Genomic DNA, 26,589 nt, shown 5'->3' on the forward strand with positions numbered 1-26,589 from the left:
CCATTTTTCAGTTGAGTGGCATCTAGATTCTTGCTATTACAAATAATGCTGCTATGAACATAGTTGAGAAGATGCCTTTGTTGCATGAAAGTGGATCATTTGGATATATGCCTAAGAGTGGAATTGCTAGGTCCTAGTTTTAAATATTTTATATAAGTTTGGATTTTTTTGTATATTGACACAAAGATGATGTTTTTAGAACATACTATACGCACATTACTAATCTTATTCAAGGTTTTGTAACTATGTAACTCATTTAATAACATAATGCAAATTTTGGACATTGAACATTATTATTACCAACTATTTAGGATAATAAATAAATGTTGGTTAGTAATTAGACACCTATTACAATACAACTTGTAGTCAAATTTTCAAGGCTAAACAGATATATTTTAGATAGACAGGTCATCTTCAAACCCTTCAGAGAGCTACAGAACATGGCATTTAAGATGTTTTAATAACATAGCCTCTTTTCTAATTTTTGTGACAATGAGACATGTCTGCTCCTGGCAGCACCAATCTACACTGGATAAGATGATGGACATCTAAGAAACTCCACAAAGTGTTTACTTTCTCTGTGGCAAAAGTTAGTCATTGGGCAAAAACGTGCTCTTCCTCAACTGCTGACAATATGCTGTCCAAATTGGACAAGCAGGACACAAAAGAAAGAACTGCCAAATTGCCAAGACAAGGTAGGACATCTCTTCAGAATATCCTGCTTCATAGAAGTCTATCAGAGATGTGGAGCCTATAGGCCAAAGATGGATGTCCCAACATTGCAGAAATACCTTAGGTGACTGTCCAGGAAGCCAGCTGTTTCTGTTGTTTATTATCTTTTCTTAAAAGTTGCTTGCTTTCACATCCTACTTCCTCAAGTAATATTTTTTTTCCTTCTCAGGTCTCTGATGGAGTTGAAGACTTTATTATTATTATAGTTTTTCTTGTTATGAAATTTAGAAAAGAAAGTCACTGAAGAAATATAAAGTGTATAATGTTGAGATAAAAACATAAAATGATAGTTTTTTTCTTTTAAGAGTTTTTGGTAATACAAGATAGAATAAAAAGTGAATTAAGTACAACCTTTAGGACTCACACTGAATTTGTCCATTGTTAATAGACTAGATATTTTTCATGTATTTATTACCTTATATATTGTATAAAGTTGTTAGACTTGTTATATATAATTTTCTTATATATATATTAACCTTTTTATATTAGACAAAAGGGGGAAATGTGGTGTTATTACATTTACATTCTGACAAATAAAGCTTGCCTGAAGGTCAGAGGGTTGAGGTAACCACTAGTTAACCACAGAGGTCAGTTCAGACAGACAGGAGGTGACATGGCTGGGCTGATAGAGAAAGTGATAAAGTAGGAAGAGACAGCAGCTCGGTCTCTTTTCAGCTGGGAAGTTGTGTTGCTGTGTTTGTTCCTTCATCACTCTGATCTTTCAGCATTTAATCTTATATGTGATTCTGGGCTTTTATTATTAAGACCTATTAGAACTTGTGATACAGCCATGAATATAAAAATGTTATTTAAAATACTGTTAATTTAAAATATAGTATCTTGTGACAAAATAACAGAGTTGGGAATAATTTCATAATGTAGTTATGGGGAGTTCTATAAATATTGAGAAGCCAGAGAATTTCCATATTTTAATTTCGAGGACATGATAAGGATGAGTTCAAAAATGTATTCTATGAAAGTAATTGGTGAAAAATAAAGGAATTGAAGCCAATTCATTATTTAAATAAATCTACTCTAACATCAACAAAAGGCCTGGGTGGACATTGATAACAGTGTTCATGCCAATGTGTCATCTGTGGGACTTATGAGTTCTGTAAATGGTTGGGTGAGGAGGTCTCTGCAAATGTCATAAGACTGTCTGACATAGGTGCCATTTCCCCCTCCCATTTGCTCTCTTTCAATTCAAGGGAGTCTCACCTACATGACTGCCTAAACATAACCAGAAATGAACAACACCAGTAGACATGATAAAGCAAGCACATGGGAGAATATGTTTCCCATAAATTCTTTTGAGTATGAAGATATACTAACATATGACAATTTAAAAACCAAAAATCAATATAGAAGATCTTCCTTGAATACTCAAATTGTTAATCATGCTAGAGCAGAATTACTTAACCTTTAATTTAATATGTAATATTAAATTGGGAATACAATTTGTGTTTCCTTTTGATAACCATGTATCAATACTAACAGATAATGATACATATAGTTTATAGTCCTTCTCACACAAGTTACGCAGAAACAATACATATATCCAAACAATGAACAATGTGAGAACATGTAAGCATACAATTATCACAAAATATTCTGAATATTTTATAAAATTATCTTGTACATAGAAGTTCATTCATCCACAAAATCTTTGTGGATAACTGGATAATTTTATCCTTTCTTTTAATATATTAACATCAGTTTTCAATTCCTAAATTACAAACAAAAGAAAGTGACTTGATACATTTTTATAATTTAATGGACTAATTTGCCATGAAGTGTTCCATTAAAGAAATACACACTTACCTTTTGTTTTCCTGTTTATTAATGGTCAGCCAAGCCAATTCTTAGTATAATGATCAGATACTATATAAAGTTTGGTCCTCTCTATTACTCTTCAGTTCAAATTGGTATATGTTCCTTTTCTATTTCAGTTACATTTATCAAATTGCCAATTTGTTAAATATTCTCCCAAGCAAACAAGAAGTATTATCCTCCCAAATCAGAATCTAAAGTAACAATTTTATATCAATTACAAAGAATATCTTTAAATGACTTTAATAATTTCTTTGTATATATGTGGGTTAGGTATTTTTGCATCTAAATCACTATATATTTCCCTTGATTTTCTTTTAGAATCTCAAAAGAAATGTTCTTCGCCAAAAGTAAGTATTTTTATTGTACCCATAAAAGTTGCATTATATTTATGAAATATATATTAATTATTGAGTGATTTGTTTCAAATTCCATTCAGGGTTCCACTGGAATAAAAGTTGATGCAAATGCAAAACTAGAAAGAAAAGAAATCCAAACATTCAAATCAGGTAACTTCCCAAAATTATTCTGGAAAGAAGCATTTAAAAATAAGTGAAATAGGTGTAGTGATATCAGTTTTACTTCATTTTCTCCTATTGTGATAGAAGGATTTGTTCTAATTAGTAAATTTTTCATAGCTTCACCAATGTTTTAAAAAGTACTTAGAATCTTATGAAAATGTTTTATAATGGAATATTTCTTAGAATATTTCTACTTTTATGTTCCTGCATCCTAACATTTTGAGACAAATTCCCATATTTTTTTAAGAGACACGCTGGGGTTAACTATGAAAGTGTAGTGTTTCCCATATTTTAAAAATTATCATAGAAAAGATGGTCAGCATCACACACATTTTTATTTCTGTGCATTTTCCCTGAGGGCAGAGCTCACCAAGATCTCAGCTGTTTGAAGACAATCTGGGCAATATAGCAAGATCATTTCATATTCTTTATTTTCTGTTATTAAAAATAGATTTATCAATAATATGTTCTGTTTAGAATTTCCTTTGACCCAACTCCTTCACATATCTAAATCCATAACCTTTTCTGTTCTCTATCTTTATAAATTGAGGCATTTATAAAATATGGAAAATTAAAAAATAATAAAATAATATAAAAGCAAACAAACAAACCTGAAAAGGACAAAATAGAGAACCAAAATGAAATCACAAGAAACACATAAAGAGAAAGACTCACACATTAGCACCCACTAAAATTCCCTAAGGACCCAAAATCTGGAAAACATAATCCATTAACAAAAGACATGTAGGGTAAAAATAAGTAAGTTAAAAGTAAAACAAAAAGGAGTTTGTGTATGTATTGAGAATCTACTGATGAAAATTATTTTACCTGTGAGTAGTTGTAGATTGGAAGTAGCTTTGGGGCATGTGGTTCTTTTTACAATAAGGAAATACTTGGTGGAGAAACAGGAGAAAGAGAAACCGAACAGATCATTCTCTGTGGAAAGGCACAGCAAGGAAACAATGAAGATATGGACAGTGAGGAGTAGGAAGATGTTGAAGTCATACTTGCCACCTGGGACTATGGTGAAGGAAATGAGAAATAAACTGGGGTGGGGAGCCTCTTTGCCACCCAGGACCCATGGATGGTGTACCCAACACATACCCAGGAAACCATTCAGCCCACTAAAATCAGCATGGCACACTACATGAAGCAATGGGCATCAACACAAACCCTGACTAGTGTCTGGCCAGGGATCCCAACATGGCCCTTGGCAGCAGCTCGACCCAGATATCACCATGACCCTGGGTAGTAGCTGACACTGGGGCCATAACCATCTGAGCAGCCTTTGCTGACCCCTGGGACCATGGTGACAACCAGGTCTAGCTGCTTTTGAGTACCTTGTCTCTGTTCATGGTCTATGTTAATGCCCATGCACATGTTCCATGGTGCCCCACAAAAGTCCCATGAAGCCTGGGACCTGGGCTGTAATCTGTGGCTTTGTTGTTGTCTAGATGTCATCCTATTACCAGAGCCATACAAATCTGTGTGGTGAGGGCTGCTGACTGAGGCCATGTCTTGGTCTGTGATTTAGCCACATCTGGGGTCTGTGTTGAATTCTGTGGCCCAGGTTGCCACTATGGCCAATAAAAAGACCCAGAATTTGGGCTGTAGCCTGTGGTTTTGTTGGAGTCTGGAGACCACACCAGAGCAGGGGGCAAACAAATATAGGTGGCCTGTGCTGTCACCCGGGGCCATGGTGTAATCTGGGCCCAGGCTGCTGCCAAGGGCCATGTCTAGGTACATGGTGCTATAACAGCCAGGGTCTAGATTGACATATCTGTCTCCTGTTGGCACCAGGAATCATGAGGATGACCAGGATCAGATCAGATACCTGAGTCCAGGCTGGTGTCCTTGGGCCAGTATACATCCAGATCTGACTGGTCTGCATTGATACTCTGTGTCATAGTGTCATTGGGCCAGAGCTGCAGCTGAGGGCCAAGTCAGGGTCCATGACCCTACTACAGCCAGGGCTAGCATTGTCTTTCACTGAATACTACAGCAAGAGAACTGGCCCCTCCTTGCTGGAGAGATGGTTGCTACCCCTCACCACAGGCCAGGGTAAACAGACCCTAAGGACATGCATACACAGGAGCTGACTCCATCTCCTCGCTAAGGCAGGTGGCCCCAGGGGAATGGACTGAGAGCTTAACTATCACCCAGGCACATAAGCAGATTTTGGGTTGACACACCCTACCCCATCTGGGACCTGCTATAACTGGTGAAGGGACTAGTCCTGTGGAAGGATACCCATACAATCTCCAAGACTCAAGGCGGACACAGGATATCCCAGAGGAGTTCTGGTGAGGATCAGTGATGGGGGGTATAGCAGAAACTAGAGGTCTTGAACTCATACCAGTGACTCACTGCAATGACTATTTGCCAGGAAAGCTGATGGACAAGGGGTATACTACATGACATAAGGAAGCCTCTGTTGCTACCAGGACAGATGAAGAGGTGTGGAGAGACAGGGAAGAAGGAGAAGCAAAGAGATTTTTCTGATGTTGTGGTTTTTGTTTTGTTTGAGTTATTTGTTTTTGCTTTCATTTTCTTGCTTATTTCAATTTGTTTGTTTTTGTGGAGGATGTTCATTAAGGATGAGGGGAGGATATGGATGAACCAGGAGTTAAGCAGAATTGGAGTACAGAATTGACTCCAAAAGAGTCAATAAAGAAGTTAAATATATTTTTTAAAAAATTAAAAAGGGAAATAGTGGCTTATGTCCACTTCTCTCCATACTGGTAATCCATTTGTGCAGAACTGTTCAGATGCTATGTGCTGCCAGAGTGTCTGTGAGTTCACATGCATATCAGCCCTTCAGTTTTTGCTCACATTATTTCTACTTCCTCTTCCACAGGGGTCCCTGAATCCTGAGGGGCGGGGATTGATGGAGATATCCAATGACTGGAGGTCTCTCAACCTCTGCACCATGTGGTTTCTATATTTGTTCCCATCTACTGCATGAGGAGGCTGAATAAGAACTGATCTATAAGTAGAGCAGAAGGGTGTTAGGAATCATTTTGTTTCCACTTTTTTTTGTGTTTGATTTTCCATTAGGTCCTGTCTGTGACCTATGTAATTTCAGGTTTTTGGCAACCAACGATGCATCAGGGATAAGTTCCATACCATGTAATGGGTCTTCAAACAAATCAGATATTGGTTGGTTACTCCCAAAAGCTTGATGTCTTTATTACACTAGCATGTCTTCCACGCATGTCACCATTGTAGACAAGTGAGTGGGTTTGTAATTGGAGTAGTGTTTACCTTTCTCATTTGGTGTCATGCAATGTATATTCCAGTACCATGAACACTAGTCTAGCAATTACCTACATCTTGCATTTGCTTCTAATTTTGAGCCAATTTATCCACTGTTTTTAATAGATCATGGAATGAAGTTTATTGCAACAAATTACATTATATAATATTCATATTATGTAATATATATATATATCAGTTTTCATATTGACAGTGTATGTGACTCTTCATTATAAACTGTCTCCTAGATTAGAACCTCAAAGTCATATGTAATAAGTTATTCATTCATTAATGTTACCTAATTACAACTTTTTTCTGACTTCAATTTCCCTTTTGTATGGATTACTAGTCCTTTCTTGTGCTTTCAAATTATACCTAACTCAATACTTCTTTTTGTGTTAGTGTTTATGTTTCACAACATTATGTCAGCCAAAGTCACTCTACAAGTCTCAGCTCTACCTCTCCCTCTTGGAATATCATGCCTGAAAAGTTTTCACTAATAGCTTTTAATTTTAAGCACCTCACATCTAGGAGGACCTCAATATTTTTTGAGCAAAACAAATAGTGACTGCTTATATAAAGATGGTTGCCAAAGTTTAACCTAACCTATCCAGTAGTGAAAGGAATAAGTTTAAAAGCAAATAAAGTTAAGCTGGTAAAGACAAAATAAAAAAAAACATGATATAAAGTATTAATTTAATTCAAAGTAGATGCCTAGCATTAGGGAAAAAAAAAATGAAGTAAAACTTTTCAAAGTCAACTGAATCTGAAAAAAAGCAAGGAAAGTTAGCACCAAGATGAACAAAGGAATGAAACTTGCATACACACAGAGAGAAAACTAGGAAATAATTGCAATGCCTAGCGGGTTAGCAAGTTGTTTAAACTTTCTGTTTTGAAGTATTGAAGTATTAAATGGTATGCGCAGTAAATTCATGTTTTTTAGTTTTAAAATTTTAACCAAGAAATATTTGGTTCTGTCAAAGGTTATATTGAAGTTACATATAATGGGGATTATCTTCTAAAATAAAGTTTTCAGCTAAAGCTAAATGAGCTGAATTGCAATTCTCAAATGATAAAATAGAACAAATAATATCCATTATTACAAATTTTAAAAATTTGGCTGTGGTGTAATCAGTGTTGTTTTCTTTAAAGTTTGTTATATAACTAAGTATATTTATTTATTAGGAACAGTGGTATTAGAAGATGACCAAAATAAGTCTGATGGCAGGAAAAATGACCAGCCAGTGGTATGTAAACAGTTAAATTTAAAAACTAATGTTACAATGTTCTCTTTTAAAAACTAATATAGGCTAGAAGAAATGGCATTATATTTTTATACTTTTTTATGGGATAAATAGGTAATAATTTCTTCTTTTATTATAAATATTCTTAAATGACAAATGTTTCCTTCTAAAAGAACCATAATTGCTCTTTAATATGAAAACTGAGTTATCTTTAATATTCAACTCTCATTAAAGGGTTCAACAAACAACAAGAAACATACAAGCAATGAAATGGAAGAAGCAACCCACTCCTATGGCTGTGCAGCAGCATCTGTGGCTCCTGATGTTTCTGAGGCTTCTGTTGTAGCTGCTATCGTTGCTGCAGCGGTTGTTGCTGCAGCTACTCCCGCTGCTGCAGCCACTGCTGCCTCTGCTGCTGCTGCTGCAGTTATGGCTGCTGTTGCACCTGCTGTTGCTGCTGCTGCTTCTGCTGCTGCAGCTATTAATGCTCTGTCTGCTGTTGCCCCCGATACTGCACCTGACAGTTCTGCTGTTTCTGTGGCTGCTGCGACTGCTGCGACTGCTGCTGCTGCTCCTGCTGCTGCTGCAGCTACTCCAGACCCTGCCCCTGCAATGGTTGCTGCTGCTGCTGCCGCCGCTGCTGCCGCCACAGTTGCTGTGGCTTCTGTGGCTGCTGCCTCTCTCACGGTTGCTTCTGCTTCTGTTGCTGCAGTGGTTGCTGCCACTATCACTGCAGCAGCTGGTTCTGATGCTCCCATTGTTGCTCCTGCTGCTGCTGCTGTTGCCGCCGTTGGTGCTGCTACTAGGCCTGCTGTAGCAGCTGCCCTGGTTGCTTCTGTTGCTGCTGCTGCAGTTCCTTGTGTTCCTCCTCCTGTTACTACGTCAGCTGCAGCCCCTTCTACTGTTGCTGCTGCTACTGCCGCCGCTGCTGCGGTTGCTGCTCATGCTGCTGCTTCTCCCGCTGTCGCCGCTGCTGCAGCAGCAGCTGTCGCCATTGCTGCTGCTGCTCCTCAGGGTGCTCCTGCTGTAGCTAAGGCTGCTGTTGTTGTTGCAGCAGCAGACCCTCCTGGTGCTTCCTCTGCTGCACCCGCTATTGCACCTGCTGCTGCTGCCCCTGTTACAAAAAAACTTACTCTACAAAGAAATTATGCGGAAGCTAGAAAGCAGCAACTTCCTGTTGAGGAGGCTGATGACCATGATAGGTAAGACTAGGAAGATTTGAAACTAGGTGTTGCTCCTGCCCTGTAAATGGATTCGTTTTGATAATTTTTATACCTAACGTGTGGTTTTACTAGGGATAATCTTGAATGGACAGCCAACAAGCAAACCAAAAACCTAAAAGATAAATAACAAAATGAGGTACCATTATTTCCCATTAATATTGATGAACTTGCTTAAAAGATAATATCCAACACTGTCAAATGTGAGGCAAAAGAAATTTGTAAACCAGTATGTATACCAATTTTGAGTCATTATATAGTAGCAGTGATTCACACATCGTAAAATTGTCACTACTTTGATCCAACAATCTCACTTTGAGTTTGGGTTCTTTGAGAATAGGAAAAAGCTGTTCTTAAATACAACTACACACATTCTGAAAACCCATATTGTATATCAGAGGCAAAATAGAAAAGGTGCACAGATATGTGATATTTATTGAGCATAGTCGAAGAATATTTAATATGAAGGCTTTGAATGTATATGTAGATGCACACACAAGGAACAAGGATATTTATTTAAGCATCATTAGCTTATGACAGTACACTTAAAATAACCACCACTAAGAATTAGATTACTATATCCATATAAAATGTAGTATATGAACATTTAAAAATGACTTTCCATCTAAGTTCTCTATAGTGTACCCATTATTTCACAAGTAAAATATGCTAGGGACATGGATTTTGACAGCACATCTCAAGCACATGTTGTTCTAATACTACATCTGGAGGGTTGCAAAAGGAAGTTGCTTCTTAGAATGAAATTGTACTTGCTAATTAAGAAAAATATTAGTTGTTAGATCTGTCTGTTTCTTCCCAGTGCTGCTGGGGTTGATAACCGAAACCCAAAATTAACCTTTGTGTTGCTTTAAGGATCACTCCCAGTAAGTGTCAATGTTTCTGTTGTGCATTCTCAGTTGATATGCACCAGCCCAATTTTAGTTTAAAGTTTACTATCAGATGTCAGAGGAGATATGCCTACTTTCCTTGGTTTCCTCCACATGATGGGTGATTTCATGCTTTTTATTCTTAGTTCACAAGTTCTTTACCCTTGGAGATCTGAGATCTGAAATAACTGAAAGCACTTTTGTTAATGAACTAAGCCAATCTAGCTTTCTTTGTTTGCGTTTTGGCTTGTGTAAGTGTAAGGTTATGTGTAAAGATGTTTATTAATGACTGCAATTTTGTTGCCTGATTTTCTGGTGTGTTGAGTTATTATCATTTTCTTTCATTCTCCCAAGTTATTATCAGGGGCTGTGCTGAATTCTCTTATGGGGCATAATGGATTTGTTGCCAATGCTTTGTTCACATATTGCTCCCAAGGTATTTATTCTTTCCCTTGTCCCATAATTGGGACTGTTTTCTCTTTCCTTTACACACAGTTTTTACTTAAGCATCTTCTGATGTGTTGGCTTAGTGATAATGAGCTGATGTTCTGCATTCGTTTTGAAACATTCTATTAGCTGTGAATTTTTAAAATCCATTTTTGATAAGCAATCTTATTTGGATTTTACCTTCAAATCATTGAATGTCATTCAATCTTTCCTGTTTCTACATTGGTATATGAGAAATTGAATGTTGTGATATTTTATCCTCATACAGTATTTTTCTGATTTCTTTCTTAAAATGTTTTTAATTGAAGTAGAATTATATCACTCTCCCTCATTCTTTCTCTGACCCCACCCACTTACTTTACCTGCGAATGACCACCCCCTATTTCTCCATCAATTTCACACTGATAGCCTTTTTTTCCTTTGGTTGTGGTGTGTGTGTGTGTGTGTGTGTGTGTGTGTGTGTGTGTGCATCTGTGTGTGCATGTACACAAATATATATAAATACAACTTGCTTGTTTTTGTTTGATATATGTATGTATATATGTATGTATGTATGTATGTATGTATATATATAGTTTCAGTTCTGACTACTCTGCATTAAACAGCCAAAAGGAAGCTCATCCTTGGGATAATTGAATTATCCTCCTCCCACAAGTTATTACTTGTCTGAAGTTCCTTGGGGTTTTTTTGTATATGTTTAATGAAATCTGAAAATTTGTTTTTTCTATTTGTAGGAACAAAAAGAAAATATCTAAGGAAAAAGTTAAGGTATTAAAAACCTATTAATTTTACTCAATATATTTTATGAAAGACAAAAATATATTACAAAATATATGGTAAATTCTAATTGCAAAATTATATAATGCTGGTTGTAATTGCACTTACCTGGAATTTCAGCATTTAAGAGACTGAAGCTGGAATACTGCCATGAAACCCTGACTAACCTGAACTAATTTACAAGTTTTAGTCAAGCCTAGGACACAGAAAAAGAACATATCTAAAAGAGAAAAAAAAAATCTACAGAATATTTTTTCTGTTTAAAGATGGTTTGTTTGAATGTTTAAGAAAATAGCTATTGTTAAAATATTTTGCAAACTGTTAATTTGTAGAAGTATGTTTTGTTCAGTTTTATATGAAAGGGTCAGTTACATAGCATCATTTATCTTATAGGTCCTACAGCCAGTAAAAGACACGTGTGATCTTAATGCCTTGACTCCAATAACCGAATTGTGCTCAGAAGAATGCGAGTTGCCAAGTGAGAACATGTTATTTTAATTAGACACTATAGAATAGCATTACATGAATATACCGTTGTTTATGTATTGCAATACTTATGCACCACTGCTTGGAACTGCCCACGGAAACTCTCTTGAGTTGTCACACTCTCCCTATCAGAATTAAAATAAAATGAAAAGTACTGTATTCTCCTGGCCAAAATGCTATGGCTGTAGACACTGCAACCTCTTTGATGAATCTTCTTATTCATTGGACCTTCACACTTATGTGGTTCTGTTACCATTATCTCTACAAAGACCAGCAGTGACTCTAGTACTATTTTCCTTGGTACCCAATCTCCTGAAGCCTCCATCACATGTCTAAATATTTTTACATATATCTAAAAAATATGAAATTTGATCATATCTGTTTCTTGTTTTAAAATGAGCTGTCAATTCTAAGTGCTAGAATGTGAAATATTTCACTCTTCTGTCTTTGTTGCAGGTACTAACTTATGTGTTTCTTTTTCTGATAGGGCCTTTAAGTTTTTATAGTTTGGTAAGGTATTATTTCACAGTGTGCAACTTTATTGCTTTTGACATATGTGTCTCACACATTTAACCTCTGCATCGTCATAGTGTTACACACATTATTGCAAAATTTCACGTACATTTTTCCTAGCCCTTTGTCAAAACCAACTACCTAGAGGTAAAAGTGTGCTTTACACATCTCATAGAGGAGATCCTAGAACAACCACTTTATTAAACCAGAACTCTCCCTAGCCACATTCTAAATATTTGTAGTTCAACACACAGGTGCATAGTCTCCATCCCATTACACAGCAACTTCTCTTTTCAACAGACAGAGACAATTATAGAAAATTGCATCCAATTAAAATGCAGAGTTACATACTTCAATCCCAAAGGATACTCCTACAGAACAATTGAGAAAGAGGGGGCAGAAATAGAGTAAGGACAAAAGAACCAGGACGTTTGCTGTGATATCATTTCTCCTAGTTATGTCAGAAGCTGCACAATAAAGCCTCACCAACGTTATTAAAGTGAGAATTTAATGAACTAATTTTTTAATTCTGGTGACCACAGACAGGCACAAACCACTCTGTAGTTGTTAATTCTTCAGAGACTACAGATGATTGCAGTAATGTTTTGTAATGTGGCCTGTACCAGATTCAGGCTACAACTATCAATTCAAATTTAGATTTCATTGTTGCCTATTTCCTTGCCTAATTTTATAATATCTGCCCAACATCCTGTAAATAATGAACTCTAGCTCTGCCACTATGTAAACATTGCTGTAGCTTCATATATACTTTCCTGGTTCTTTCCCCTCAGACTCGGGTATTATCTGGTATTCTTGTGGCCATTACTCTGCTAAATATTGAGAGACCCTTTGAAAACACCTGGAGTTATTTCTCTGTTAGTTGAATGTTCTTGGCCAAACTGCATTAGTTTTAAGGTATGATCAGCTTCATCACCTTAGCCTAGGAAGTCTTAGAAAATGTTTGGTGTGGTACCACTGGGCTATAAGAGTGTTGAGGAAATGCCCTGACAATGATTTCAACTGCAACCCCAACAGCTTTTTTGTTTCTGTCATGCTCAAGCTATGTAGCTCCAAAAAGCTACAAACTCATGATGGTTCTGCCCTATCCTCTGTGTGCTGAATCTGTAGACTGGGAGCACCTTGCTTGCTCTTTGTCATTTCCCTTTCTTTGCTTCTTGATCTTTGCACAATGATCCCATTTTATCCACCATAGATAGAAATTGAAATACTATTAGTAGCCTCAGAGAGCAGTGCTCAAGGTTGCACCCAGGGTTGGAAGAAAAACTCCACATCATAGCAAAAACTTGACTTAGGTTTTTTTTTAATCTGAGGAGTACAGAATAAATTCATACACATGCTGTTTGAGTCATGTTATTTGTTCTTCTATTTTGTGTCCTCTCATAGTCTTCTGATTTCTAATTCTATCTAGTTTTCCATTGTTTCAGTGTTCTGTTCCAATTCTTTCTAGCTCCAGTTCTTTATTATTTTGTTTACCTAGGTTAAATACATTTTAATAGGAGTCTTGGGGCAATAAGGGAAAAAAAGAAACTTACAAGAATTACATTTAGCCGGGTATTGGTGGCACACGCCTTTAAATCACTAGGGAGGCAGAGGCAGGCAGACAAATCTCTGTGAGTTCGAAGCCAGCTTGGTCTACAGAGCAAGTTCCATGACAGCATCCAAAACAATAAAAAGAAACTCTGTCTCAAAAAAAAAGAAAAAAAAGAATTACATCTTATTGGTCATAGTATATTCCTTGAGTAAATAATGACAGAGATGTTTACCATAGCAATGCAAGGTTTCCAGGTTTCTGGTATAAAACTGTGATCAGAGACCAGGTGCAAACTGACCAGTGAGATAAGGTGAGAGACATAGGATTTTATCAGAAAGAATTGCCAAGTGTAGAATTGGCATGTTTTATTTTTCCTTAGGTTGCTTTGTATTAATAACCTTGGTTAGGTATCTGCAACTCTGATCTCGTGCATATCTGTAAAGTTTTTAACTTATGATTCATTTACAGAAGCATTCAGTCTAGTTTGAACTTCCTTTGAGGTGAAAATGAGCAATGAGCTAATTGTGCATAGATTGAGTAAAAGGAACAAAGCAGGCTTTTCAGTGTCTTACAATCTTCATGATACAATAGACATAGTTATGAAGCATATCCTAATATATTCTCCCTCCCTCCCCACCTCTCTCATAGTTATGAAGCATATCCTAATATATTCTCCCTCCCAACATCTCTATCTATCTATCTATCTATCTATCTATCTATCTATCTATCTATCTATCTATCTCTCTGGTATTTCATGACAAAGATTCTTTGTAGCTTTGGAGCCTGTCCTAGAACTCTTGCTTCTGGAACTCACTCTATAGACCAAGATAGCCTTGAACTCATAGAGATCCACTAGCCTCTGCACCCCCCACGTGATGGGCTTAAAGGTATGTGCCACCACAGCCCAACTCTAGTATATTTTATATATATATATATATATATATATATATATATATATATATACACACACACACACACACACACACCCTACCTTATATGCCATCCTAGTAGCTGATGGAAGCAGAAGCAGACACCCACAGCTAAACATATATATCATATGAGATCATGCATACTGCAGTACAGGTGTTGAGGATACACTATAGCTGCTTTTGCACATGTAAAATTACAAACAAGAGCAACAATTTCCTGAATCAGTGGTCCCATAGGCCTTATCCTAAAGAGATTCTCCTCCATCAGAGAATCATTTCTCTGGTGGGTTGAGATCTGAACATTAGCTGTCACCTGCTGCAATTCCCATGGCCTCTGACAAATACATTGTTCAAACTTCAGCACATTCTCTAGATTGACAAGGATGCTTCTTACTTTCTATGTGGCTATTTCCTGTTATTTTTGTTTGTTTGTTTGTTCAGCCACCTATTTCTCTGGGAATAGTTCAGGTGCTCAGGACAAATTAATTCTGTTAATATGAAAATTCTGCATTATTGCTTTGCTTATTAGAAGTCATAATGGACATCCGCCTGTTCTATATATTAGACTTTAAGCTGACTAACATTAGAGATACAGTTCTTTCTCCTGTTTATTGTAAAATATGCTTATGTAGTTTATTTATATGTTTTCTCATCAATGCAGATCCTGGTAGCACCTTAAAAAGTACACCTGTCTTTGATTCATATAAAGAGTTAACAGAGCTTAAAGAAATCAATGTTCAAATACTCACAGAAAAAATTAAAGTGGAAAATGAATTATTTGAAGTCAAAGAAGAGAACTCACAATTACAGAAAAATCTTGTAAGAAAGAATGAAAGAATCTGTAAGCTGAGGTATAACACTATATAGCACACTGTAGAAACACTGACTCTGTTTATAATGAAGATTGGCAAAGAAATTTTGGCAATTTCTTAGTTTCCTTCTGATATTTTGAGAGAGAGGAATCTCCTGTTTTTGAAGGGAAAAAATTGTTAGAAATAATAAACCATTATATGATCTTTTACTTTTAATATATATGTTTTTTACATAAATTACAGAATGTATATGCTCTTTCTGATCACAGTGCAATGTATATATGGAAGCCTACCACAATGAAGCATTTTATTTAACAAGCAGGCTTTTATTGGACATTTTATTACGTGTTACAAATAATTCTATAAGAAACACAATTGAGATGAATAATTTCCTCTATTTCAAATGGTCTATAATGAATATATTTCCATGCAGAAATACGTTGAAATATTTAGAACCCTACGTTTTTTATCAATATTTTAAAATTTTTCTCAAGAAAAATTATGATCATTTATACAGATTATTAAATCATGTTTCACTGTTCTATTGCTCTGAGGAGACACTATAACCAAGGAAGAATTTAATTGGATGCTTAATTACCATTTCAAAGGATAAGTCCATTATCATCATGGCTTGGCAGGGAGCATGGTATCACACAGACAAATGTTAAAGTGATCTGTACATCCTGCTATGAGAGCAGAGAGAGAGAGGGGAGAGAGAGAGAGACAGAGAGAGACAGAGAGAGAGAGAGAGAGAGAGAGAGAGAGAGAGAGAGAGACTGAGCCATGCATGGGATTTTGAAACCTCAAAGTCTACCCCTGTGACACAACTATTCCAACAAGGACATCTCCTAACCATTCTAACACTCAAACAGTTCTACTTTGTTCAAATATGTTAGCCTATGGGAGCCACACTTATTCAAACCATCACAAGTGGTTATTTTAATCTGCTGACAAATTTAAAAGTTAATATGCATTTTGTGTGATGCTTTGTATCAAACCCAGGATCATACATGTAGTAGGCATCACTCTGCTTTTTACCCATACTCATGTAATGGTTTAATCACCAATTCATTTTGGCAATTAAGGAGAAAAGGCAGTAATTTAAGTCCTCTTATTTTAAAAGCATACTGATTATTGTTATAATTATGGTTACCATTAGTTTCTATTTTAATTACCCAAGTGAATTTTAAGTTGTTCATAAAATACATATAAACAACAAAATAAGTAGAAATTTTGGTAAAATATATACATATCTTATAGATATTAGATTATTTATCTTAATTTTAAAATTTAGAACATAGGATAGAAATGAAAATTGAGAATATATACTTTTAGAAGTGTTATAATTAACTGATGAGGGTCCAATTCATAAATTGAACATTTTGCTTTTTGAGAAAAGTAGTCCTAAAATTAGCTTATTTAACAACAGATCAATCATAAAAGAGCAAGAGGAGAAGAAAAGAAATATAATTTGTGCCTATAATAAGATTGTGGAGGAACTGAGAGAAAAAGAAGAGACGATTGAGAGAAGAGGAGAGCAATACGACAGACAAGTTACAGAAACACACAAACTTGAAATATGTCTGAAAACAAGAGATGTGGAGTTGAAGCAGGTAATCTGTACTAAAAATAGTGTTTTAAATATAGGCCACTAATATTTAATCTTGGCAAATCTATCACATTAGTATGCTATATAAACTTTTTGTCTTTTTTGTTAAGAAGTTGGCACTTTTTTATTTATAGAAATTAATTTTTCAATTTACAGACCCACCCCAGTTCTCTCTCCAACCTCTACTCCCGTTCCATCACCTCCCCCTTTCCCACCCTAATCCACTCCTCAGAGCAGGAAAGGCCTTCCTTGGGGAGTCCACATGATAAGCCCCTCCCCCAGTATCAAGGCTAATCAAGGTATTCCACCATAGGGAATGGGCTCTAATAAGCCAGGTTATGCCTCTGGGTTAGGTCCTGGTGCCACTGCCAAGCTCCCCTCCTCTCAACATTTCAAGTCACATAACTGTCATGAACACTCAGAGGGTCTAGTTCAGTCCCATGCAGGTTCCCCAGCTGTCAGTCCATAGTACATGAGATCCAGTATCTCAGGTTACCTCTCTCTGTCGTTTTCCCTATCATGGTCTTGACCTCCCTTGTTCATATGGTCTTTCCTCCCTCTACTCAACTGAATTCCAGGAAGTCAGCCCATTGCTTGACTGTGGGTCACTAACATCAGTTTCCATCAGTTACTGGATGTAGAGGTTCTATGATGATAATTATGTCAGTCATTAATCTGATTAAAGGGGAAGGCCTCCTCAGTCACTCTCTCCATTATGGCTATGAGATTAACCTGGGGTCATCCTTGTGGATTTCTGAGAATTTCTGCAACACCATGTTTCTCCCTAACCCCATAATGGCTCCCTTTATGTTTCCATCCTCCATCTCCCCCTTCTAACCTTCCTCCCAGTTTACCCAGGTGATATCAATTATTTCCCCTTTTGGGGTTCTCCATACATATCCCTCTTAGGGCCATTTTACCTAGCTTCTCTAGGGTTGTGGATTGTAGTCTTGTTATCCTTTGCTTTATATCTAATATTCATTTATGAATGAATGCATACCATGTTTGTCTTTCTGTGTCTGGGCTAGCTCACTCAGGATGTTTTTTTCTAGTTCCATCCACTTGTCTACAAGTTTCAAAGTGTCATTGTTTTTTACTGCTGAGTAATATTCCATTGTGGAAATGTACCACAGTTATTTTTTTATCATTTCTTGGGTTGAGGGGCATCTAGAAATTTTCTTGGCCCTGGCTATTATAAATAATGTTGCTATGTACATAGCTGAGCAAATGTTCTTGTGGTATGATGTGTGTTCTTTGGATATATGCCCAAGAGTGGTATTTCTGGGTCTTGGGGTAGATTCCCAATTTTAAAAACCACCATAGTGATTACCAAAGTGGCTGTAAAAGTTTGTACTCCCACCAACAGTGGATGAGTGTTCCCTTAAGCTGTCATTGGTGTTTGTTATCTTAGCCATTATGACAAGTATAAGAATCATTTTGAATTGTGTTTCCCTGATAACTCAGGATGTTGAGTAATTTCTCATATGCCTCTCAGCCATTTGCAGCTCTTTTGTCAAGAATTCTATGTTTAGATCTGTACCCTACTTTTAATTGGAATATTTGGTATTTTTGTGTCTAGTTTCATAAGTTCTTTATATATTTTGGAGATCAGCTCTCTATCAGATGTGGTGTTTGTGATGATCTTTTGATCTTTATACATTCTATAGCCTGCTTTTTTTGTTTGTTTTGTTTTTGTGTTTTTTATTTGTTTTTTATTGTATCCTTTGCCTTACAGAAGCTTTTCAGTTTCAGTAAGTCCCATTTATTGATTGTTGTTCTCAGAGTCTATGCTCTGGTATTATATTTAGGACGTAGTGTCCTGTACAAATGTGTTCAAGGGTACTTCTCACTTTTCTATGAGGTAGAGTGTACCTGGATTTATGTTGAGGTCTTTGGTCCATTTGGCCTTGAGTTTTGTGCATGGTGATGAATATCAATCTATTTGCATTCTTCTACATGTTGACAGAACCATTTGTTGAAAATACTTTCTTTTTTCCATTGTATGGTTTTGGCTTCTTTGTCAAAAATCAGGTGTTCAAATGTGTGTGGATTAGTATCAGGTTCTTCAAGTTGATTCCATTGATTCACGTGTCTGTTTTTATATTTGTCTTACTATAATTTTATAGTAGAGCTTGAAGTCAAGAATAGTGATGCCTCTGGAAGTCACATAATTGAACAGAATTGTTTTGGCTATCCTGAAATATTTTGTGTTTCTTTATGAAGTTGAGTGATTTTCAACATCTTTGAAGAATTGTGTTGGAAAATGCATTGATCTGTAGATTGATAAGATTGCTATTTTTACTATGTTAAACCTACCTAACCAAGGGCATGAAGATCTTTCCATTTTCTGATATCTTCTTTAATTTCTTTCTTCAAAATACTTGTTATACAGGACTTTCATTTGATTGGCTACAGTTACTCCAAGATATTTTGTGTTAACCCCAAGATATTTTGTGTTATTTGTGACTATTGTAAAGGGTGATATTTCTCTGATTTTTTTCTTTACTCCCATTTATCATTTGTATATAGGATACCTACTGATTTCTTAAATTAATTTTGTAAACTGCCACATTACTGAAGGTGTTTTTCAGCTGTAGGAATTCCCTAGTAGAATTTTTTCTGGTCACTTATGTGTACTGTCATATCATCTGCCAATAGATAATATTTGACTTCTTTCCTTCCAATTTGTATCCCCCTTGATCTCCTTTTGTTGTTTATTGCTCTAGATGAAACTTCAAGCACTATATTGACTTGATATGGAGAGTGGGCAGCCTTGTCTTGTTTCTGATTTCAATGGTTAACTGAGTTTCTATTTATTTTATGTTGGCATGCTGTATGTTACCTTTATTATGTTTATGTGTGTTCCTTGTATCCCTAATATCTCCAAGACCTTTATCATGAAGGGGTGTTGGATTGTGTCTAAAGCTGTTTCAGCACCTAATGAGATGATCATATTTTTTTTCTTTCAGTTTATTTATATCATTGATTACATTGACAGATTTTCATATGTTGCACCATCCCTGCATTTCTTGGATGAAGCATACTTTATCATGGTGAATGATATTTTTGATGTGTTTCTGGATCTGATTTGTCAATATTTCATAAGTATATTTGTGTCAATGTCCGTGACAGATATTGGTCCATAATTCTGTTTGTGTGTTTGTGTGGTTTGAGTTTCAGGGTATCTGTACCCACATAAAAACAGTTTGACAAAGTTCTTTATGTTTCTATTGTATGAAACAACTTCAGGAGTATCGATATTAGCTCTTTATTGAAATTCAGGTAGAATTCTGCTCTAACACCTTCTGGCCCTGGGTGGGATACTTTTGATGACTGCTTCTATTTCCTTGGGGATTATAGGTCTATTGAAATTGTTTACCTGGTCTTCATTTAATTTTGGTATGTGGTACCTATCCAAGAAATTGTCCATTTTTAAACCTTTTCCTATTTTATGAAGTAAACGGTGGAGCTACTTAGCATTCCCTGTGGCAAACCACCCATTGTTATCTCTTGATGAGCTGAGAATTATTGTAATTAGGTACCATGAAGTCAAATTTTTCTTTATCTTTTTCTTGTATAGGTAGAGAAGAAGCAATGTTTTAAATCAATAACTATTATGGGCTATTATTTAGGTATCAAAGGAGGCAAGGACATTCCAGGCTATAGAGAGCCCATTGGCTGGATTACTTTATTGATGGCCTCAGGTCTATAATCATACCCCATTTTCCACATTTCTTTCTTTTCTTTTTTTTTAATTTTTTTATTTTATATGTCGATCCTGGTTCCTTCTCCCTTCCTCCCTCCCTTCCTTCTTCCCTCTTAACCTCTTACCCTCTTACACTCTCTCACCCCTTCACATGCACCCTGACCACCCACCCCTCCCATTCCACACCCACACTACACATGTAGGTCTATGCCATCAAAGTGGGGTCATGTAAATCTGACAAGTCATTTGAAGTAGGGACTAGGACTTCTCTCCTGTCTCTAGGTTAAGTGAGTATACCTCCATGGGGGATGTGCCCGCAAGGCACATTTGTGCACCAGAAATATATCCTGTTTCCACTGTCAGAGGTCCTTTAGAAAGTTGAGTCCTTCTAGCCAAGACCCATACTCAGGGGGTCTGAGTCAATCCCATGCTGGATTCCCAGCTATCAGTCTGGTGGCCCGTTAGCTCCTCTTTGTTCAGGTCAGCTGTGTCTATGTGTTTCTGCAACCTGCTCTTGTCCTCTCTCTCTGCATCTGGAGTCTAATTCGAATCAGTGTTTAATTATGGGTGGTCACTTCTGTTTCCAAGAGGTACTAGATGAGGGCTCCATGACGGTGGATAAATTAGTTGTTGATCTCATTATCAAGGAAGGACATTTATGGTAGCCTTTCCACTGTTGCTCAAACTGTTAGTTGGCGTCAGTCTTGTAAGTCTCTAGACCTTCCTTTATGTTCAGTTTTCTCTTCAAACCAATAATGTCTCCCTCTTTTATGGTCTCTCTCTCTCTCTTCTGTCTTCTATTCCTACTATGACTCAATCTTCCTAGTCACACGTGCTTTCTTCTCCTCCCCTTCTGTTTCTCCTATTTCCCTGTCCATTCCTTGCCCGCCCCATTTCCCATGTGCTCTGTGGGACTTGTCCTTTTCTGCTTCTGTGAGGGACCTTATATGAATCTCCTAGAATATACCTTGTATCCTAATTGCTCTGGCGGTGTGAATTATAGGCTAGTGATCCTTTGTTCTATGTCTAAAATCCATATATGAGTGAATACATACTATGTTCCTCTTTTTGTGACTGGGTTACCTCATTCAGTATGGTTTCTTCAAGTTTCTTCCATTTGCCTGAAAATTTCAAGATTCCATTTTTTTTGTGTTTTTGTTTTTGTTTTTTTTTGTTTTTTTTTTTTTTTTTTTGTAGAGTAGTATTCCATTGTGTAGATGTGCCACATCTTCTTTATCCATTCTTCAGTTGAGGGGCATCTAGGTTGCTTCCAGGTTCTTGCTATTACAAATAATGCTGCTATGAACATAATTGATCACATGTCTTTGTTGCATGGATGTGAATCCTTTGGGTATATACCTAAGAGGGGGATTGCCGGGTGGTAAACTAATTTCCATTTTCCTGAGGAACCGCCATAGTGATCTCCAAAATGGCTGTACGAGTTTGTACTCCCACCAGCAGTGGAGGGGTGTTCTCCATTCTCCACAACCTCTCCAGCATAAGTTGTCATTGGTGTTTCTAATTTTAGCCATTCTGGCAGGAGTAAGATGGTATCTCAAAGTTGTTTTGATTTGCTGCCCCCTCTCTCCATATCCCTTCAATGTTATACTTGAAGTTCTACATAAAGCAATAAGACAACAAAAGGAGATCATGGGGATCCAAATTGGAAAAGAAGAAGTCAAACTTTCTCTATTTGCAGTTGATATGGTAGCTTACATAAGCAACACCAAAAACTCTACCAGAGGACTCCTAAAGCTGATAAACACCTTCAGCAAACTAGCAGGATACAAGATAAACTCAAAAAATCAGTAGCCCTACTTTATTTAGATGACAAAGTGTCTGAGAAAGAAATCAGAGAAGCATCACCCTTTAAAATATCCACAAACAACATAAAATAACTTGGGGGAATGCTTAACAAACAAGTGAAAGATCTATATAATAAGAAGTTTGTGACTTTAAAGAAAGCAATTAAAGATACTAGAAAATGGAAAGATATCCCATGCTCTTGGATAGGTAGGATAAAAATACTAAAAATGACAATCTTTCCAAAAGCAATCTATAGATGCAATGCAATCCCCATTAAAATCCCACCACAATTTTTCACTGACCTTGAAAAGATAATAACCAATTTTATATGGAAAAATGAAAGACCCAGGATAGCCAAAACAATCCTATGCAATAAAAGAACTTCAGGAGGCATCACCATCCCTAACTTTAAGCTCTACTACAAAGCTATAGTTCTGAAAACAGCCTGATATTGGCACAAAAATGGACAGGTAGACCAATGGAATCAAATTGAAAATCCTGATATTAACCCACACACATACGAACACCTGATTTTTGACAAAATAGCTAAAAGTATACTATGGGGGGAGGAAAGCATCTTCAACAAATGGTGCTGGCACAATTAGATGATGGTGTGTAGAAGACTGCAGATAGGCATATGGCTATCACCACGCACAATACTCAAGTCCATATGGATCAGCTACAGAAAGTAAACTAGAGAAATGTTCAATATTTAATTTTACCCACTGAATATATAAATCCTGACAGAAATGCTTGAGAATGTCATTTGAATGCTTTCTCCTTTAACTCCCTAGCTTTACTCACTAGTACAAATTTTTAGTTCTTTTTATAGCTTTGTTTTATTTGGTGTACCACCAGATAGTATCTGGCAGCAGGAAAGCCTTCTGATCCCATTCCCTTAAGAATAGTTGTTAACAAACTAATGCAAGAGAAATTTTGTTAACTAGAGGAGTGAAACAAGCCTTGTTTAAATTGCTGTGATGGCAGGGCCAACTGGTCTCATCTCTGCAAGTATAGTATGTGTAGCCCATTTTTGACCATATCATTGTTATTTGACATATGATTGTTTTACTTAGGACTGAACTCAAATTTTATTTTATTATAAGTTACAATATTTTATCTAAATTTGCCTTTTAAATGTATTGTCATATAATAGGTACTTGGTGTATGGTTTCTGAATGAAGGAATGGAAACCAGTTGAAATTTATCAACAACATTATTTCCTTTTATTTTATTTTTACTTTCATTGAAAATAGATTATTATTTCACATAATTTATCATGATTACATTATTTTTCTTTATCTGCTTTGATTTTCTTATTTTGTTGCCTTTCTTGTGTTTTTTCCTTGAGGGAAGGAGGGACAGAGGGGAGAGAGAAGGAGAGAGAGACAGAAAAATAAGTTGGATAAATGGGATGGGACAAAACAGATTATGATTGAAATATATTGTATAAAAAGATTATTCAGAATGATATAAATAAAATAAAATAGAGACTAGAATAAAATACACAATGGACTTGTAAATAAATAAAATATTGACATTTTTTATGTAAAATGTCTAGAGAAACTTTCCTATGGGATTTACCAACCTCTGAGGATCATGCCACCTACACGCTAGTTAATAAATTAGATAATAGGAGGGTACCTTTTACATTTCACTTATATGATAATGACTCACAAGAAGCATGTAGTTATTCATGGAATTATTGTGTTTTATAGATGATACCTAGATCCCTAAGTTGTGATACATGTATTATAAAAAAAAAGGATGAAGTTGCCATTGATTAGTGGAATTAGTGAAAGTCTCATAAAGAACTGGAATTGTATCCTTTGTTACAATTCTAATGGTATGAAGGATGAACCAGTTTACTTGAAGAATTAACTGGTGCGCTGCTTTCTTAATAGGCCTAATTGAATTGTGAAAAAAATGTGATTAATGATATTAGTGCTACATCAAAGATATGTTACATCATACATACATATCATTGTGCCACATGAGACTAAAACATGTGAACTGCATACTAAACCTTCCCAATTTTGGAGGACAGTAAATATTGTTATCATTTGGATTTTATTGATTAAAAATAACTGAGACATAGGAACTTAACTTGTTTCAAAATAAACATTTTAAAGATATTAGAGCTGGTATTAAGGCACACATTCACAATGAGGCATCTGTGTTGGAACCACCTCAAACACTTGCTCATACCCTTCAATAAAATATCAGATTATAACTAGATATCTCATGTCAGGCATTAGGAAGAGAGTACAGTTAGATATTTTTACAAGGCAAGCATAAAGACTTATGTTCAGTTTTGAACCCATTAAAACTAGGCATGATGGTACATGCTTGGGATCACAGCTCTGGGAAGGCAGAAATTAATGGCTCTTTTAGGGTTCACCAGCAGAACAGCCTATCCTATTTATTGAGTTCCTTACTTGGCATGAAAAAAGAAAAAAGCCAACAACCCTCAAAGAACACTTCAGATTATCTTCAGATACAACTGTCATCTTGTATACACACACACACACACACACACAGAGAGAGAGAGAGAGAGAGAGAGAGAGAGAGAGACATCATCATGCATACGCAATGTTATGTCAATGTTTCCCATTGCTAGCATAGCTTTGATCATATATGTATATAGAAACTTTTTAAATTAAAATGACTCTGTAGCCCTTGTAAATCAAAATCACAAAAGTATAAGGGTCTTTCCACTTCATTTTTGATATCTTCAATATATGATAAAACAAAATTGAAATAGAAATGTAATGCATTTCAGTCCCATAGCAGCATCAGTTCTTTTTCTTTTCTCTCTTTTTTTGTATCAAAGTATTAATAAAATTATTTTTTATGTTTCATTTAGTTACAAAAAGAAAAAGAACATGCACAGAAGATGGAAGATCATCTCCAAGTGTAAACTTTAAATCAGGATGTATTTATATAGCAAATAAGTAATATGAGAATTATCCAAGTATGGTTAATGTAAATGCCCTCAAAAATTGTACATTTTCTGAAATTCACAACACAGAGTTTGGGAAGTATATCATGGCTTTTTGTGAATGAGGGATAAAATTTCTGAAGCATTTCCATCCAAAAAAATATATAATTTTTCATGTAGCTACAACTTGTTCATTCATTTATAAAAGGTCAAAAATGACACAGTATTTACATCACTGACATTCAAGATATGTCTTTTATAAAGTCTCTGTGACATATTATATACATATATTATATGTTGGGGCATGTGTTGTGTGTGTGTGTGTGTGTGTTTAGAAAGGGGGCCGTGAAAGAGTGTAGGGAATTCTAATGAGAAGTGAGAGGGGAGTTAACAAAAGATTACTTTGGAATATTTGAGACATGAAAACAAGAGTCGAAAGGGGGAAGAAGAATTCAGGAAATAGGGGGAGGGGGTAGAAGATGGATAGATAGGTTTTGAGTGGCAAATAAGAACAAAGTATAATAATACACATCTGTGAAAATGTCACAATGAAACATAACACATGACAACTCAATTTTAAAACTAAATATAATTAAGCATTACAATTGCTATGTGAGAAAAATTATTTTAAAATATGGCCATTAGGTTGGAACTCGAGAATACCTCATTGATCGCTACAGTGAAAAAACAAAAGGAGGAAATAGAACATCTGCAAGGACATCTGCAAGACACACACAAAGACCTGGCACAGGGTTCCAACTTGGTGAGTCAGTTTCATGTGAATCCCCCTTCTGGCAATGAAAAGAAACACTTTAGGAAACATATAAAATGTCTCATTAAAGTATATTTATAGTTTAATGATTTGTTGCATGTATGTGGTGTTTTAACCAAGTCTACCTCTTAATTGCTATACTTTAATTCTTTTCTCATTACTTTCATCACTTTCCCTCTTAACTTTATGTGCCCATTTTGGATTATTTTCAATGTTGTGTTTCAGTTTACTGATGCCAGTATATGCATGGGTGTAAGACCATCTACTGGAGCAAGGCTAGTCTCTTAGGTTCACTTCCATGTAGAAGGCACCTCTCCATCTCTCAAAAGCCACCAATATCTCTTTGAATTATCTAAATCCATGGGAAGGAATGGTTCATGTTGAATAGCATAGCTTTGGGATGGAGCACGTTCCTAGTAAAGTGCCCAGATGTGGGTTCAGTTCCCATTACCACATTAAATGAGTGTGTTTTTACAATTCAGAATTAATGCTGCTTACATTGGTAATATTTTAAACAGAAACATATTTTTCAAGTTTAAAAATTATTGTC

General features: G+C 36.0%; 1 protein-coding gene across 1 annotated transcript in view; it reads left to right on the plus strand.

Annotated features, from left to right (window-relative positions):
- Positions 1-26,589, plus strand: part of LOC127221716 (uncharacterized) — a 165,293-nt gene that overhangs the window by 121,394 nt on the left and 17,310 nt on the right. The window contains 10 exon segments of the mRNA XM_051183729.1: positions 2,884-2,912; positions 3,002-3,071; positions 7,530-7,585; positions 7,817-8,784; positions 10,871-10,904; positions 11,307-11,379; positions 15,055-15,244; positions 16,635-16,818; positions 25,193-25,242; positions 25,913-26,030. Coding sequence (XP_051039686.1) covers positions 2,884-2,912; positions 3,002-3,071; positions 7,530-7,585; positions 7,817-8,784; positions 10,871-10,904; positions 11,307-11,379; positions 15,055-15,244; positions 16,635-16,818; positions 25,193-25,242; positions 25,913-26,030 — 1,772 coding nt within the window.

This window comes from Phodopus roborovskii, unplaced genomic scaffold (assembly GCF_943737965.1).
Source record: "Phodopus roborovskii unplaced genomic scaffold, PHOROB, whole genome shotgun sequence".
Taxonomy (NCBI): domain Eukaryota; kingdom Metazoa; phylum Chordata; class Mammalia; order Rodentia; family Cricetidae; genus Phodopus; species Phodopus roborovskii.